Genomic DNA, 16,521 nt, shown 5'->3' on the forward strand with positions numbered 1-16,521 from the left:
AGTGGAGTGTAAAATTCATGGTGCAAATAATTTTTTGAGTCATTATTATCAACGCCATGGATTGTTTGTTTGTGTTTTTTGTAAGTATAAATTTTAAATTCAAATATTTGTTTAATTGTTCCATGTGTATTATCCCAAAATACTTTTGTAATAAATATATAAAAAAAAATATTTTCTTTGTTTCACGCATGGTGAAAAAATTTAATGTAATGAAAGAGAAAAATATATATATATATACAGTATCTTTTTCTTTAGGTGATGTGATGTGATTAAATATAGTTAATTATTAACATTTTAGAAATATTGCAAAATATGTAAAATGTACCAAAATAAATATATTACAAGATAGGTAGGACGGAAATAGAATTATATTAATAAATGAATTTGTTCAAAATAAAAAGATCTAAAATGTGTGTTTGGATTTTGAGTTGGGATTTGAATAATAAAAATTTTGAATTTGAATAGTTGTATGATGTGATATAAATAGGTGTTGATGTGATATTTTGAATGTAAAATTGATTTTTTATATATTGATTTTTAACATATTATAAAAAATAAAAAATAAGTATTTGATTTAATATTTTTGAAAAAAAAAATTGGATGAATAGTGTATTTAAAATCCAATCCCCGTATCAAAATGGTACTTTTTAGTTTAATAAATTGATTATTGAATAAGGACTATATAAACTATAAATAAATATGAGTTATATAGGTAGGAAAACCCCAAATACTAATGAGACAATACAAGTGGGACGAAAAATGAATATTTGATTTATTTTTTAAAAAAATTGAAAAGACATATTTATTTAGATGTTTTTTTTCTTTAAAGAAAAATTTATTTCGGATTATCAATTTGCATAATAATTTAAATATTATTAATGTGGAGTAAAATAATTTATTATAAAAAATATTAAATTGTATACTAAAAAAACTTAAAAATGGTCTTCCATTAAATAAAGCCTAAATTACTATTTTAAATATAATTGTGTGGAAACGCAACCAAACAAAAGCTAGTCTATTCTCTTCTTTTTTCTCACCCAAGTAAATTACAGAGAATGCGACATTTATTTTCACTTGAAAATAGTCTAATTCTTTGATTTTTAATGATTGTTCAATGATTAAGATTATATTAAGAATTTTAGTGAACTTAACATTAAAAGTATGTTACGATGGGTTTATGATTTTTATTTTTTTAAAAAAAATGTGTAAAAGAAAACTGAAAATAATAATAATAATAGACAAATAAAATTGGATAAAGAAAATAATACTTCTTATGTCATCTATTTTGGCACGAAACTAAAAAAAATAAAGGGTATTATTTTAAGATAAAAATATAATAGGTAAAACTTATGTAGAATATTATGAAAAAATTATTAAAAAAATATATAAAATATAATATAATAAATTAATTATTATAAATACAATATAAATTTAGAGCAAAATAAGAAAAGACATTAAGTGAGCATTAATGGTGTGTTTCTTTTGATTGAATTTAGAAAATTTTAGTTTGAATTTGGTATTAAAATAACGATTTGATAAGATATTTTGAGAGAATTTTTTTTTTTTTTTTATAAAAAAATACAGATTTGAAGTAGTAAAATTTAAAAAAATTGGGTAAAGAAATAGATTCTAAATATATATTTTAATGATTTAACACTCAGGGGTTTTAAGTTTTTGAAATTGCCTTCCGTGTCCCATTAATGTAAGTCGGCAGTAAAGGCGTGAAACGTGAGGGATTGACCGTACACAAGAGGGGTATAATTGTCAAAAGGTAAAAATTGAGGATTGGTGGGTAGATGAAACTGGTGAGGACAATTTGGGAATTTCACGCGTGCATCCTCAGCTTTAAATGAATGAAGAACTCGTAAGACTTGACGTGCAATTGTCTCTCCTTGCAAGCCTACTCAAGAGAAACGTGAGCGGATTTACTTCGGAAGGGGTTGAAGGGAAGGCGGAATTTGCTTCGAAGAGAAGTGAAACGCTCGGGGAATATCAGGTGAGCAAGCATTTAATGTAAATTTGATTTTGGAGTTTCTCCGATCGACGTGTTCTTACGTGTTGATTGATTACGTTGCAATTTTAGTTTTTGGTGGATTTCATACCAGAAACTGCACGATTTTTTATGTTTTACTTTTTCAACGTTGAAAGGTAATTTGTGTTTCATCGGATTTCGTTTTTATGGTTACGTATTGGTTGGAGTTGCGGCGTCGTTCTGGAGTCTATGGAGTGTTTTGGGGAAATCGGATTTTAAACTGCCGTTCTGAATCGATTTGGTCGTGGTTGTTAGGATAAACAACCTGCTGCGCTTAGATTCAAGTTGTTCCTCTTCCCTTCTTTTTTTTTATTAGGCAATCCTGGCGCAATTTTCAATTTGTTTATCTGCTTAACCGGCGATGGAGGATTTGATTGGCTAGATTTTGGTCCCATTGTTCATTTACTTTGAATTTTGGACGATTTTCTTGTCATTGAAGTTTTCGTCATTTGAAAAATATGCCGGACTATTTCTACAGAAGAATCCACCCATTCTTCTCTCTTTGGCTTAATCTATGTTAGATAATATGGAAGAACTAGTGTATTTACCTATATTCACTTTTGCGCATGTGTGCAGTCGATTTGCTGTTAAGCCTTTTTAGTAAAGAAGGCCGGCGAGCCAAAGAATTTCCCTTAAACGGGAATCTTTTGACTTGCAACCGGAATTGTATACCCTACAGCATTTAGAGCTAAGAAAGTTTCAGTCATCCATTGACCAAAATAGTTATTCCATTGATTGAATTGAGATCGCACGATATTTATTCCGTTCATCTGCCGTTAACCTCACTTTACTCTTTTTTGCTAGCCGTGGCTTTTGTTTGTGTTTTTGTAGTTTGTTAGTCTAAATTAACTTCTGGATTGAATTGAAGTGAAAGAAAATACAAACAAAAGCTAAGATCATATGTTGCCTGCTAACATGGCCGAGATTTGTAAGGATATTCATTCTATACCTTTTTATGAATAATTTCATCTAACTCGTCATTTTTCTCCTGTTTTAGGTTTCGAATCACGATCTCTCTTTTCTGCTTAGAAGGGAAATTGTTTGGGAGTTGTTGATGGGGTCAACTGGCGAATCAGAGGGGAAACCAAATTGCAGCAGACCTCCAGCAATCCGATTCATAGAACATCTAAAAAAATCTGCCATTTCCTACAAGACATATCAAGCCATTGTGCTAATAGTAACGTTCTTTGCATACTTGACGTACCATGCCACTAGGAAAACCACCAGTGTCGTCAAAAGTGCTCTTGATCCCCAATCCCCTGATACAGAATTGAAATCTTCCATCTCATGGACAAGGTTCTATGCACAAAAGCCCTTAGAAACCACCCGGGGCTCATGGGTGCTGGGCTCCGGTTGGGCACCATTCAACGGCGTCGATGGAACTGCATTGCTCGGTGAGCTCGACGTGTCTTTCCTTTTCGTATATGCTACAGGGATGTACTTCTCCGGACACGTGGGAGATCGTATGAATCTGAGAATATTTCTAACAATTGGGATGATTGGAACTGGGTTGTTCACTGCCCTCTTTGGAGTTGGATACTGGCTGAGCATCCACAGCTTTTATTACTATCTGGTCGTCCAAATGCTTGCGGGATTGTTCCAATCCACTGGATGGCCTTCGGTTGTCGCAGTTGTTGGCAATTGGTTCGGCAAAAAGAAGAGAGGGCTAATCATGGGCATTTGGAATGCTCACACTTCTCTTGGCAACATAACTGGCTCTGTCGTTGCTTCTGCGTTGTTGAAGTATGGCTGGGGCTGGTCGATGGTCGTCCCCGGTTTCGGAATTGCGCTTGTTGGCCTTGCGTTGTTCTTGCTCCTGCCTGTAAGCCCTGAATCTGTCGGAGCTACTATTGACAATGATGAATGGCTGTCGCCGAGGAAAGAAGGGGATGAAACGACAGAGCCTCTCTTGAGAACAAAATCGGAGGAAAAGGATGCTGTTGGATTCCTTGAGGCGTGGAGAATCCCCGGGGTTGCCCCGTTCGCTCTGTGCCTCTTCTTCGCCAAATTAGTCGCGTATACGTTCCTCTACTGGCTTCCGTTCTACATTAGCCACAACGGTACGCGAAAGCGAAAATCTCCCTAGCTTTTCATCTTCGATTTGCCGTGTAAGCTTGATTAACGTGTTGTTTGCTCCGTGCAGCCATCGAGGGTCGGTATCTGTCGAATGAAGAGGCTGGAAACCTCTCGACGCTGTTCGATGTCGGAGGCGTCGTCGGAGGGATCCTCGCCGGCCACATCTCGGATCGCCTCGACGCGAGGGCGATAACGGCTGCTAGCTTCATGTACTGCGCCATTCCAGCTCTCTTCTTCTTCAGAAGCTACGGGCACGTATCGATGACTCTCAGCATCGTGCTGATGCTGATCACGGGAATGTTTGTCAACGGACCCTACGCCCTGATTACCACGGCCGTCTCGGCTGACTTGGGCACGCACAGCTCGCTTAAAGGCAATGCGCGCGCACTGGCGACGGTCACTGCCATCATAGACGGCACAGGCTCCATCGGGGCTGCCATTGGGCCGTTGCTGACGGGATACATTTCAGCCAAGAGCTGGAGCGCCGTATTCACGATGCTAATGGTGGCAGCCCTGATCGCGGGTCTGCTACTGACGAGGCTCGTCGTGGCTGAGGTGGCTGACAAGATCCATCGGCTGACGACTACGACGACGTCTCAAGACCTTCCCGGCTCGAGACCTCCGGCGACGGAAGAAGTCTGATCGGGGAACATTTCTGCTTATGTTATATATATATATATTCGTCGCGGCGCTTAATTTTAAAGCGTTTGCGGCGGCAGAGGGAAGCGTTGTAATTTGTATATGCCTCCTCGCCGCCGCCGCCACTGCCGCCGGAACAACGGCGTAGTAGTGTTTTGTGTATGATTATATATGTGTGACATTCTTTTTTTCCATTATAGAGAGGGGGGTGGTGATTGTATATCGTCTGTCTCAGTATTTTTTTTGGTTTCTTTCTTCTTCGGAAATGTATTATACTACTTCCTTCTTTCAAAAACACTCTATAACATTTTTTTTAAAAAAATTTACTGTAACATTTTTAAATTTAAAAAATAAATAATTATATTTATATATATATATTAATATACATAAAATAAATAATCATTTTTCTTTTCAATCGTATTACTTAATATCAAAATTATCTTAAATACTTTACTTAATATTTTTCGTCTAAATTCTAGTATCGAATAACAATGTTTGAGACGGAAATGAGTATTTTGTATTTGGATAAAAAAAACTTAAAATATATTACACAGATGTTATTGTCTTTGTATCATACATACTAATAAATTTATTTTAGTCATTTACATTTTATTTTTATTCTATCTTAATATAATATTAATATTTTTAAAATTATATAAAAAAATAAAAAAAAATAATAATAATAAATAAATATTTAATTATATGACGAAAATAGCAGAAAAAAAAATAACACATAATTTTTTTTCTCTGAACAGCTTTTGATTCTGCCCCTTTTTTTTTTTTTTTTCTCGAAGTCTGCACTCCGTCTCCGTCACATCATCATCGTTGTATCATCCAACAAAATTGAAAATTTGTGCCAATTGATGATAGAATTTTCTGACAATTTTTTATCGATCATCATAATTTTAAATTATTAACTTTATCATTTCAGTGCAATTCTACCAAATGCTTTCTTAAAATTTTATTTTAATTTGTACTACATAATTATTGCGATTGTTTATAAAATATACTTGCTCCGTCCGTGTCTGCTATGTTATAAATACGGTATTTTAGAAGAGTGTAATCAGTAGATAATTAAAAATATATTAGCGAAAATAATTATATTATAATATAAATAATTATAAATTAAGATTAAGATAAATTAATTAAAATTTAAAAAAAATTAAAATAAAATTAAAGTGTATAATATTTTTTTTAAAAATAATTAACATGGTACGTGGACAAACAAAAATAACAACGTGAACATAGTAGATTGGATAGACAAAAATAACAACGTGAACATAGTAGGTTGGATAGAGGGAGTATTACTTTTATCTCCTTTTAACATTGTACCTAGACCATCATTTAAATTAAATAAAAATCAAAATGTAAAAGAAAACATTCAGATCCGCATTGTCCTTTTCATGCATGATGATGATGAGCATGGTGGCATCCACTCATCCATGTCTAGTTCTCAGAACTCAACTTGTCCATTTGCACCAGTGCAATTCTTATTGTCTATTTACAGTCCAAATTAACAATTTGAAATTTTGTAATAAACAAAAGAAAAATAACAATGAAGGTGTTTATTTGTCAGATTTTACATCTGATTTTAATTTTTTATTTTTTTTTTCAAAAATATAAAATCAAACACACAATTTTTATTTACTTTCTTCGTCTAAAAAAAAAATATACAATTATTTTTAGCGCGGTGTTTAAGAAATAATAGTATTTTAATTACAGTTGGTAGTTAAAAGTAGTGTAATGACATTTTTGCCCTTACTTTTTAGTGTAAAAGTAATGATGTGATGTAAAGTAAGGATATTTGTGGAAAAAAAAAAGTAAGGTATTTAATGAAATGTTTACTTTGTAATTGGACGTCCCAAAATAAAATCATGTATACTTTCTAGCTAGACGGAGGGAGTATTTTATTACAGTAAAATCTAATTTTACATTCAAAACATCACATCAACACATTATATCACATCAAACAACTATTTCAATTCAAAATTTTACTATTGAAAATCAAAACCCAAACACACCCATGATTTTATTGATTAATAAAAATCTTTAAAATAATTTTGATATTTTTACTATTTGTATTTTATGTATATATAATACTATATTTGTAAGATATATATATATATAAATAAATTAAGAATAATTTAATATTAATGTTTAATTACTATTATTATAATAAGAAATTGATACTCTTGGTACAAACAAAAATAATTAAAAAATCCCGTAAGCGATGGTCTGGTGGTTTGGAGTTGGACTTGTAACAATGAAATCATAGGTTCAAATCCCGACGCCTCAAGTCACCTGCCACGTAAAAATTTTATAGATAGTAGATGAGAAAAGTGAAAGTAAGCATGGGTTATATATTTGGCCGCGACATATACTCTAATGGAACCAAAACATTACCTCAAAAATAATAGTAATATTGTATTTGTTAGTATTATTCCATACCACATATGAATTTAATGTCAGACTCTATTTAAAGAGAAAGATTTACTGATCACATTATTGGATTTTCGAATATGTTAAATCTCCATATGATTTTTGGAAGCTTTTGGGGGTATAGTAAAAAATTAATTAAGGCATCATTTACATAGAAATTTTAGAGTATTTAAATTTTTTCATAATATTAAAAATTTAGTATTTAGTGTGATATTTTGTGAAAATGAAAAAACAATATTTGATATTCTCAATGAATAAATTTTTTATTTTGTCATTTTAGTATGTCAAAATCAAAATTTCATTTTTTTTTTTAAATAAAAATAACTTTCAATTAAATACCAAATATATATATATATTTGTTTTAAATTATTTTTCAAGTGTAAAATAAATATTACATTACTTCATTACACTGTATATCTATAAAATACTCATTTATCTTAATTACGTACAAAAGGTTTATTAGTGAACGGATGAAGTATAATACTACATTTTATAATAATATTATGTAAAAAAAATATTTTATGCAATAAGTTTCTAGATAATAGTATTAAAAAATAGTGCTAAAGCTGATTTTTAAATATTATTCCATTCGTCTCGTATTTATCTATTCGTTTACTTTTTATACGAAGTTTTATAAATATTAGTATTATATTAAAATATAGTAAAAATAAAGGCAAAAATAATAAACTATTCTTATTAGTATTATATGATATAAATGTAATCATATTTGTATAATATATTATAAATTGGAAAAAAATATTTGTAATATTAAGTAGATAATGCAGTTACTAAAAATAAAATAAATACTTTATTATGGACGGACCAAAATAAAAAAAATAGATAAATAGATAAATTGTTAGGGAAGAAAAGAGTATATGTTAGTAGATCATATTTTTATTTATTTTTTATTTTTTTTATTTTGTCTTTAAAGACAAATAATATTTTTTGAGCGTTTTATTTTAACTAAAATAATAATCCCTCCGTCCTCAATCTATCTATCAATTTGTTTTTTGCACGGAGTTTTAGAAGTATTAATATTATATTGGGATAAAATAGAAATAAAGGTAAAAAAACTAAATTAACCCTATTAGTATTGTATGATATACAAGTAATGACATTTGTGTAATATATTGTAAATTAGAAGGGTATTTGTAATGTTAGGTAGATAGTACAATTACTAAAAAAGGAAACGGATACTTTGTTATGAGACGGACCAAAATAGAAAAATTAATAGATTGTTAAGGGACGGATCAAAATGAAAAAATGGATGGATTATTAAGGGATGGAGGGAGTAATAATTTTCCTGAAGTGATGGGCTTTTGCATGAATGAGGCCCATGCACGGTCCCTCCGAAAGGGGGATTTCACATATGTATATTGTTATGTATATAATATTAAAAAAATAAAAAATTGCATTTATTTGTATAATTGAGTCACATTCTTCCATAGAGATTTATTTAGTTAATTATATATACAGTGATAAAAAACCAAATTTTGTGTGTAACTAAAAAAATTACAAAAATTAAGACATATCAAATGATAAATACATAAAATTTTTATTTTGTATTTACAATAATCCATTTGTAATTTATTTTCATTTGAATGATTATATTTTAAATATAACAATTTTAAATTTCAAATCAAAAACATTTTAAAAACCGTACTAATTAAATAATATATTTATAAAAAAAAATTATATTTTTATTAAAAACGATACTAATTAAATAAATAATAACAGTAACTTTTATTTTAAATAAAAACCAAAATGCCCCTATCACTTTCGTTTATTTCTTGAATTAATTTATATTATGTTCTTTTAAGAAATTTCCACTCGAAAATTTCCATCTAGTTAGATTCTTTCTAAAACAAACCTAAACAATCAACCTATCTAAGCGGCATAATTACTAATGGTTTGTCTTAAACATATATTTTATTTACTAATCAATTTTTTTCTAACATGTATATATATAATATATATATATAATGCATATGTTTATTCTATATGAAATAAAGACTTATTATATCCTATAAAAATATATTAAATATATTTGTAGTAATACCGTATGTTGTCTGATAATTCATTGGCAAGAAATCAGATCAGTGGCCCAAAAAGAAGGTAGGAAGCCCAAAATGTCCGGTCATTATTTTTCTATCTAATTATTGTTTTATTAACTATTTAATAAATTTTTTTGTAATATCATACTTTATCTTTTTATTTATATTACTTTTATATTAAAATAGCATTGAAAGTATCTTCTTATATTTTGATCTCTATCACATTAAAAAATAATTATTTTCGAATCAATAAAAATATAACAAACATCTTAAAGTATTAGATTTTATTCTTTTACTTAAAATTTTTTTAATATATATTTTTTAAAAAATTAATATATTACGAATATTTATTATTTTTATACATTATATAAAAAAATTATTTTAACCAATGACGGGACTATTTTATTGTTATTAGTACTTAACCATAGAGGGGGAGGAGATTAGAAGCTTCCCAAACGGGACTATTTATTTATTTATTTATTTTATTATTATTATTATTTTCAAACGAGGTACATTATCAATAATAATATCTACCTCAATCTATTTTCATTTTAAATTTCCTTCTATATATATAAATATTATCGATTTTTAGCCGCGATTCGTCGGAAAGGAGGGGAAAGTCGCGCGGATTTCTACTGATTTGCCGACGCCTTCAGATTATCCTTCGTAATTTTTCTTTTGTTCATTCTGGTTGTTTAAATTTAGGGCAATTGTTATGTATCCAGGGATTTACTCAATTCCGAGCTGCGTGATGATCGATTACTGTGGTTGCTGTTTGATTTCTGGGGTTCGATTGGATTCGATTCCCCTGCTTTTAATTTTTGTTAAATAAAAGAATCTGTTGGCGTGATGCTTTTGTTGTTTTTGATTGGATGTTTTTGCGTTTGGGAAAATTTTCGGTGCCTTTCTAGGGTTTGACTTGCGTGCTGCCCTTTGACTGTCTTTGAATGGGGATTGATTCTCGTGCGGCGACGGATTCACACATTTAATTCTGTGGATGTTTGGTGGAATTATTGTTCTCTATCGTTTTGTTTATTTATTTCCTTTGGATGCATGCATTCAATTGTGATTTTGTTACGTCTTTACTGCCATCGTGCACAAATTGTTTACAACGTTAGAGATGGAGGTTGATCAGTGTGGTTCTCTTAGACCAAGTGTGTGTCTGTGTATTGGTGCAGAGTTGAAGTGGATCGTTGGGGCTTACATCTACTTATGATATGTTAGGATTGATGGAGTTATAAAGGTGACATGTTGTTTATGGAGTGTTTAATGATTCATGGTTAAGTTTTTGTTCTGTACCTGATCTTGCTATATATTGTTGATTTTGTAGGATCTCTTGAAGCTTACAAGATATATCCTGATTGTTTGAAGGATTTTGTTAAACTTTGAAAACCAATATAGGCTTGGTAGTACTGAGCTATGTGTGATGATGGGTTGTCCTTTGGGGAAATGATAATGCCGAGTTTGTTCTCATGAAAACTTTGGGCTTTGGTTTTGGTGGAACGGTTCCATTTATTTTCCATGGGTGTGAACCTCTTGTCTGTTTCTGTGGTTTGTACCACTCTCAGTCTTGCTGGCCTCCTGTATTGGACAGAATTGTCCCTTGAAAGATATAAATCAGATGGCCTGATTGTTGATGATTTTATTAACTTGGAAGATGCAAGCCGTGTCTTGGAGCTGCTTTTGGGTTCATACACCACTTTTGTATTGGTGGCCAGTTTTGCCCTTAATGTAGTTGTCATGATAATTTTAGGCCTGAAGGTAAACTTCTCCCGTCTACTGGATGACTCTATTTTCAATATTTTCCTCTCTCAAGAGATGCAAGTTACAGCATTTTCTGCTGTAAAGCCAATTTTGTTGTAGGGGCTATGGAATTGCCTCAGTTGCTCAGGAATGTGTTCAAAATATTATTCTGTTGTTCCAAATTGGATTAAAATAATAATATCATTATCAAACAATGATAATTTTTAATGGGTTGATCATGTTGTGTTATTGCTTAATTGCAGACGATATTCTTTTCAGAGTTACATTCACCTGAGATTCGAAAAATGCTTGAGCGGCTCATTAATTATATTATCTACAAGGTAAAATTAGCCATCTGTCACATTATATTTGAACTTTACGACGTTTTCTTCTGCTGCTGCTGATACCTAACTTGGCATGGACACTTTTTGAACAAATGGAACCGGTGATACTATCATTGATTGCTTATATTTTGACTCAGATTAGATTTATTAAACCAGGCCAATTTGCTAACTGCATTTCAAGCAAACTGTAATCCATTTTGAGTGGCACGAAAGATTTGCTGTCTCTCATTTCTTTCATTCTTCATCTCACATTTATATGTTAATAAATTCCTTGTCTTTCCCTTTTTCCCTTTCTTTCATACTGTCTTTTATTTTGATTGATCTGTTGATTTAGAAAATAATTTGCCTCCAATCTTTCTTATACATGTGCTTGTTACCCAGATCTTAATACTTAATAGTCGACTGGTGTCTTATGTTCAATTCTTAAGCTCATTTTTTTACAATGATTTTTTTTAGTGTGGTTGTATGATAAAAGGCCATTTGACCTAGATAAGGATATATTTGTATGTTGTTGGCCTCTGGATGATTTGCAAATGTAGATTTTTTTGGTCTCTTTTTCTCTCTGTGCTGTGGGTTTGGTGACTAACATACCTTTGACAGGGAACTTTTCTTCCATTAGTAGTCCCACCAACAGCATTTCAAATGGGCCTGTGGTCTCTTTGGCTCGGTGTGCTTTGTTTCTTGAAGGTATTCACTTAAATTATATGATGTACTCGATATTGTTGTGTGTTCACATGTTTCATATATTTGGTGGAATTAATAAAACTATGTTGAGCAGATGTTTCAAGCATTGGCTAGAGAACGGCTAGAGCGATTGAATGCTTCTCCCTCTGCTACTCCATGGACATACTTCCGTGTATATTCTGCATTGTTGCTTGTTTTCTCCGTTGATGTCCTCTGGTATTTTCTACAATTATTTATGTTTCATTTTCTTTCCGTCACTACTAGAAATAGGATAATTTTTTTTGTAAGAGTCAATCTTGAGTCAAAATACATTTAATGGCTGTTCATTCTATAGTTTTGAGCTAATATAATTTCTAAAACATTACCATATTCTGTGTCAACTCTTGCTTGGAGACTGCAATTTGGTTTGGTCTTTTTAAGCAGCTTCATCTACTAGATGTGCTAGTCCTTCCTTCCCCTGTAAAGTACGGAAAAAACACAAGTTCGAGCCACTGTGGAATTTTTTAGAGGACTTCTCCACAAATATCTTGTTGCATATATTTCTCTTAGTTTTCAACATATAGGGCTTTGAATTTGAAGTCAGTGTGATCTACAAAGTTGGAAAATTGTTGTTTTCTTTTCTCACTCTTCCCTAATTTTCTTCTTCAAGACACACCTGTTTGCATTAGTGCATTACTTTCCTTGAAGATGTGGTCTTCTTTGGGGCAGACCGATTTTATTTTTGTTTGGCCAATCTTCTGTTTCCCACCGCTAAAATTTCCTTTTATTGCTAGGTTACTTGCACTGACATGCCCTGTGGTCCAGTGAGATAATTTAATCTGCATTGCATGCATCTGTTCCACATTATTGAATTTGAAAGTTTAGTAAGTGTTGAGCTTTTTTTCAGTCTGAATGTAATAGAGTACTATTAATTCGAACCTTACCGGCAAGATAATCTTAAAGCTTAAGTAAGTGAAGTGAATGTCGATGGAAACTGTGCATTGTCAGTCAATAATCACTAGAATTTATGTTTGGCATAGGGTATGTATCTATTTATTAATTGGACTTTTTGAATTAATCATCTAGGATCTTCTTGATTTTTCTGATCTCACCCCAAGTTTGCGATTAATAATTATTGGTCTTTTATTGTAGGATATTGCTGTGTCTGACAGTATACAATACAGCTAGGTCATCAATGCTTTTGTTGTTATTTTTTGAGCCTTTAAGCATTGCTTTTGAGACATTGCAGGTAATCTCATGCTTTCACAACTACAATTGCTATTGTATGGACCTCCAAATTTTGGCTGACAGTTTACTAAATCTAATCCGCAGGCTATTGTAGTCCATGGGTTTCAGTTGCTTGAAATTTGGTTGCATCACTCTGCTGGTGACGCTAAAAATTGTCGATTGTCTAAAATCTTTGATTTATCCCCTGCAGGTGAGTTGCAAACTTATATTCTTCAACATTTTAGTGTAGGTATTTTTGCCTTTCCTTTTATGTATTCGCCTTAGTATACTTTTATGCTTAGGATATTCTCTTTCTCTCTCCCACTATATATATGTGTGTGAATAATTGTTGATCTTTAGTGAATGTTTTGATACAAATCTTTTGTCATGTATATACTAATAATCTGTGATTTTGGTATCTTAGGTTCTTTAGGAGAGTGGAAAGGCATCCTCATCCGGAATATGGGTTTTTTCCTTGACATGATGACAATGCTAATGGCTCTAGCTCATTATTTGCATATTTGGTGGCTTCATGGCATGGCATTTCATCTTGTAGATGCCGTCCTTTTCTTGAACATCCGTGTAAATGTTTTGATTTTTGGCTGGCACATTTACCATGCACTCCTTCAATATGCTGTTATAATTTATACAATGTCCTCATTTGGCAAACATGCTTTTCCCCTTTAGGCCCTTTTAAGTGCAATTGTGAAGCGTGCTAAAGGTTTCATCAAACTGCGAATAGCTTTAGGAACTCTTCATGGAGCCCTTCCTAATGCTACATCTGAAGAGCTCCGAGCATACGATGATGAGTGTGCAATTTGTAGGGTAATTTTAGCTAGTGTTTTGAATCTCACATGATTCATTCAATGTCTGCATATACATGATACACTACAAATTGGCAGGAACCAATGGCAAAAGCTAAGAAGCTATCTTGTAAACACCTCTTCCATCTGGCATGCTTGAGATCTTGGTAAGCTTGAGATTAAAGTTTTGCAAAATTCTATTCCTTTGTCACTTGTTAATTGTAAGTGTGATATTTGGATTGATTTGATCACAGGTTGGACCAAGGCTTAAGTGAGAGTTACTCGTGCCCAACTTGCCGGAAGCCACTTTTTTCTGGCAGACCTGAGAATGTAGGGAATGCCAGAGCTGCAGAAATTTCAAGAGATGAGCAGCTTGCTCGTCAGATGAGTACTGGACTTGATAGGCCAAATATTCCTGGCCACAATCCACACCCTGGAGAATTTTCAAACCAGTCACAGAATGCGGAAACTGGCGATTGGAGGTATGGTATTTTATTGAAATTTGAATACTTCACATTCCACATTGGATGCATCTAGTTCTCAAGATTATAATATTCATTGTATGAGGAAGCTTGTTTATGCTAGGTTAGTCTTTCATTGAGCACCCCGGCTACCAATCACGTAATATGACTTCAAATCATGCTTTTTTGGGATTCTGTTGCTCGAATCTCCCTGTTTGAGTTGTGGATATGGATGCTGTGACATGTTTATCTTGTTTTTTCCTTGTTTATTGTTCTGATAATTTATGGTGTTCGATTTAAACTGTATGCTAAGTACCTTTGCATTCAAAATTTGTAATCCAACTGGATTTTCCTTTTGTCTTCCTCATAGAACTGGACTTGATCCAAGTTGGCTGGGCTTGGATGGAGCTGGACCTTCCGGATTTGGTCGAGTTCAGATGGTAATGAGACAACTCGCAGCTGTAGGAGAAACTTATGCTCAGACTGCTCTCGAAGATGCAGCGTGGGGTCTATTCCCTCCTAACCCCTCTCAAGCTGGGACATCCAGGGCAGCCATGCCCCCGCACGGTTCAATGAGGCAAGCTCGAGACACTGGGGGTCTGCATGTCAGGTCAACATCACATTCTGGAAATGACAACATAGCAAATATAATCGCCATGGCTGAAACAGTTCGGGAAGTTCTTCCCCACATCCCTGATGACATAATCTTCCAGGTACTGTACATCTTCGGTTGTTTCTGATATTCACGATAAACTTTTCTGATATATGATTATAGCTCAAATAGTGATTAAAACATTATTATGCATTCTCTTGTTCTTCGTAAATTTCCTTTTCGGCGAATATGCAGGATTTGCAGCGGACAAATTCTGTGATGGTCACTGTTAATAATCTTCTGCAAATGTGACGGTTCCGGTGTTAAAGACCTTTCTCATTTGATGGCCAAAGGCATGTCAGAGGGTTCGAAATGCGAACAGGAACAGGTATCGGGAGCAATTTTGTTCCCAATTCTCGCAAGCTTTACTATATATATATATATATATTGTGTATATGTATGTATATACATGCAGCATAATTACTAATAATAATGATAATAATGGTGATAATTAATAAAGAGACACTCCATTTGGTATAGGTTAGATCCCGAAAATTGGTGTGTGTATTATTGTTGTTAATTAAGAAGGTCCTAATCTAAGGTGTTGTGCATGTTGTTGTATTTAGCCTTATCGTAGTAGTAGTAGTTGTACATGTAGTGTCTTTGATGATGCCTCTCTTATCTTTCCTGCTTAATTGCAACTTCTACATTACATGATTCGTATTTACTATTTATCATCCTCCCCGTGTAAAGCCCTATTTCTAACACATATTATTAATAATAAATGGTATTATTATTATTATTATTATGACAGTACTGCACATAAATACTGTTAAAAGTGGGCGTGAAATTCTCATCGAGGCTGGAGCTACAGGCTGGTTATATTTATATATATATATATATATATAATTTATACAATTTTCTATGTTTTACATCAAATTATTTTATTGAATTATGATATAAGTATATCACTTACGTATAATTCAAGAATATAAGATAAATACTTATAACAAAATAAGTATTACTATTATAAATTTCAAGAATGTATCAAATTATTATAAACCATATTTGATTGTTTTATGAAATTATAAATTGAAAGTATTATTCTAACAATGCTTTACTTTGTTCAATTATTTTTTGTTTTTATATATATATATATATATATATATAATAATTCAAATATAGAATTGAGTTTTAAGTTCAAAGAAGTTCTTATTTTGTTAAATTTACTTGGACGAGAATTGTCTTTTTTTAGTAATTATAGTAATAAGATTTTATTAGCTTGTGATATGATGAAATAAATTGACAAATGAAATAGTTAGATTAAATTAATTATTTCAAACAAATAAACAATTTATAAAAATATTGATATCTTAGAATTATATAAAAAATATTGTATAATGAAAAAATTATAAAATATAAATATATATAATTACTATAGCAAGTTT

General features: G+C 31.9%; 2 protein-coding genes across 2 annotated transcripts; both read left to right on the forward strand.

Moving 5' to 3' along the window:
- The first annotated feature begins 1,864 nt into the window (after positions 1-1,864).
- LOC127259860 (putative glycerol-3-phosphate transporter 1) lies at positions 1,865-4,967 on the forward strand. The gene is made up of 3 exons (XM_051287472.1): positions 1,865-1,996; positions 3,030-4,092; positions 4,176-4,967. The coding sequence occupies exons 2-3, from the start codon at positions 3,087-3,089 to the stop codon at positions 4,748-4,750; spliced, it is 1,581 nt and encodes a 526-aa protein (XP_051143429.1). The 5' UTR covers positions 1,865-1,996; positions 3,030-3,086; the 3' UTR covers positions 4,751-4,967.
- Positions 4,968-9,751: 4,784 nt separating this feature from the next.
- On the forward strand, positions 9,752-15,851 carry LOC127259687 (E3 ubiquitin protein ligase RIN2). The gene is made up of 14 exons (XM_051287209.1): positions 9,752-9,906; positions 10,419-10,483; positions 10,571-11,001; positions 11,247-11,324; positions 11,928-12,014; positions 12,106-12,227; positions 13,143-13,239; positions 13,323-13,428; positions 13,642-13,799; positions 13,905-14,042; positions 14,120-14,187; positions 14,275-14,502; positions 14,852-15,194; positions 15,329-15,851. Exons 3-14 carry the CDS (start codon positions 10,762-10,764, stop codon positions 15,383-15,385), a joined length of 1,722 nt encoding a protein of 573 aa, XP_051143166.1. The 5' UTR covers positions 9,752-9,906; positions 10,419-10,483; positions 10,571-10,761; the 3' UTR covers positions 15,386-15,851.
- Positions 15,852-16,521: the final 670 nt, after the last annotated feature.

The sequence above is a fragment of the Andrographis paniculata genome, unplaced genomic scaffold (genome assembly GCF_009805555.1).
Source record: "Andrographis paniculata isolate CXL003 unplaced genomic scaffold, ASM980555v1 Contig60END, whole genome shotgun sequence".
Classification (NCBI taxonomy): Eukaryota; Viridiplantae; Streptophyta; class Magnoliopsida; order Lamiales; family Acanthaceae; genus Andrographis; species Andrographis paniculata.